Source organism: Lupinus angustifolius, chromosome LG07 (assembly GCF_001865875.1).
Source record: "Lupinus angustifolius cultivar Tanjil chromosome LG07, LupAngTanjil_v1.0, whole genome shotgun sequence".
Classification (NCBI taxonomy): Eukaryota; Viridiplantae; Streptophyta; class Magnoliopsida; order Fabales; family Fabaceae; genus Lupinus; species Lupinus angustifolius.
This window is the reverse complement of record NC_032015.1, coordinates 18,477,504-18,479,830: the sequence shown is the minus strand read 5'-3', so window position 1 is coordinate 18,479,830 and position 2,327 is coordinate 18,477,504. Positions and strand designations below refer to the sequence as shown.

Below are 2,327 nucleotides of genomic sequence, written 5' to 3'. Positions count from 1 at the left end.
ATAGGTGATATAGTATTTATCATAGAATTTGCAGAATGTGTAGGACCAGTCTTTGATTGATGCATCAGATCTAAAATGCCTTGAACTTGTTCCTCAGTGAACAAATTGTTGTTGCCTTGTGGTTGTGGCACACTCTCACTATTGTTGTCCTTGTCAAAAGAATATCTTGTTGTGTGATTCACCATCTTTGAAGATCTTGTAGATTGGTATCCAGCGGGTAACCATGCTTGAGAAAGCAATTCTCAACAGTGTGATTGGTTCTTTCACAGAAAGTACAAAATCTATTGTTTTGATTTCTTCCAAAGGTAGCAGATTTGTTTCCTCTTCCCTTAGTAAAAGTACCTCATTTCCCTCGAAAATTTGAAGTTATGGTAGCAGGGTTGTTTCTATATTGAGATTCTAACCTTGAGTTTATAGAAAGGACCCTGTTTTCAGGTTCTAAACTAGGAATAACAAGCAATTGATTTTGTCTTTCTTGTTGAATAAGAAGAGCAAAAACTTCAGTAATACTTGGTAGGGGTACAATCAACATAATTTGGGATCTGACTTGGGCAAATTGTTCATTTAGTCCTTCCAAAAAGCGGATAACATAGTCTTGTTCCTTGTAGGTCTTTAGTGATTCAATAGCACCACAACAACAGGGTGTAGGACATTTGCAATTAGGGAAGGGTCTAAAATTTTCTATTTCATCCCATAGTGTCTTCAGTTTTGTAAAATAATCGGAAATGTTAAGATTACCTTGCTCAAGGTGATAAAAATCCTTTTGAAGTGCAACAATTCTGAAAATGTCTCCATGGGAGAATCTATCATGTAAGTCCTTCCATACCTCAGCTGCAGAATCAATCCATAAAATTGACTTTACAATAGATTCTTCCACAGAATGTTGGATCCATGAAAGCACCATTGTGTTGCATCTGGTCCATGAGCCATATAGCGGATCTTCAGGAAGAGGTCGAGGCAATCTACCATTGATGAAATCAAGCTTATTTTTGATTCCAAGGCTAGCCTCATGGCTCTTGCCTATGAATGATAGTTCTTTGTATTCATTGGAGGTGTAACTAAGACCAGGGCAGGATTTTCGTTGGAATTAAGAAAGAATGTATTGTTGAGTTGATAAGAAAGAATAATGTGATTTGCCATGAATGAAGCTTGAGGGAATTTTGTCCCGAGAATCAAAAGAAAAGAAAGAACAGATGAAATTAGAGGAGAAGAATCAGAGCCCTAGAGCTCTGATACCATCTCAAAGTAACAGGCGCAGGGAAGATAAAGGAGAAAAGAAGAACACTCTTTTATTTCTTGAAACTCAACATAGAGAATCAGAGAGAGAGGAGAGAATGATGATCAGAAAGAAAAGCTTAATAGAATCAGTAAAAGACTAAAGGCCAGGAAAGGCAAGATGAAGAAGCTTATTGACGCCATTGTTGCTTGAGAGAGAAGGTATTTGTTTTACATTTACTTCTTTTGTCATATAAAGAACTTAGCTTTAAAAGAAAATTATAAGTGGGTACATGACGTTGTCCAGTCCATGTATATAAGTCTATTCCTTATGATTGATTAATGTCACAATAGTTGCAACATTGAAGGATATGCTTTTAGAGTTTATGAAACTTGAAATGTTTAAAGGTGAAAACTTTCATTATTAGCAAACTAAGGTGCACTTCCTTCTTACAACATTCAGGGTGATGTTTGTGTTGAATAGAACAAAATAAGAGGGAAAAGAATGTGAGACTATCAATCAAACTTGTGACAGAAAAGAGTTGGTTAACAATAACTAATTTACATGGAGCATATTTTGAATGGTATATTGACTCATTGTTAGATGTATACCATTATGCAAGGTCCTCCAAAAAAACTATAGAGAAACTTGAGACAAAGTAACTGACGAGGATGCAACAAGTAAGAAATTTTTTGTGAGTCGTTTTAATATTTATAAAATTGTTGATAATTATGAACATCTAATTTAACCTGATCCATTATTTTTTACATGTTTAAAAAATAAAAAGTAAGAAACTCAAAAGGAATGTTCCAATCACTTCTGTATGATTATAAAGTCAAATAATTATTTAAATGGGTATTACATTAATTTTTATAGCCTTGAAATATCATTAAATATTTTTATTGTGAAAGACATATTTTTTAGATTTTCCAAAACCAAATTTATTATTCTTCAAATATTTGAATCTTAATCAATGGTTGTAAAATCAATTAATTATTGGCGATTTCGTCTTAAATATTTAAAATTTTAAAATAATATAATGTGCCATTAAAAATTCGTTTAATGAGTTTGAAATAGTATAATGTGTCATTATAGATTTAGGAAGGAGTAT

The 2,327-nt window shown here is 32.9% G+C and overlaps 1 protein-coding gene across 1 annotated transcript; it reads right to left on the bottom strand.

Moving 5' to 3' along the window:
* On the bottom strand, positions 344-904 carry LOC109352984. The gene has a single exon (XM_019595171.1). The coding sequence runs from the start codon at positions 902-904 to the stop codon at positions 344-346; it is 561 nt and encodes a 186-aa protein (XP_019450716.1).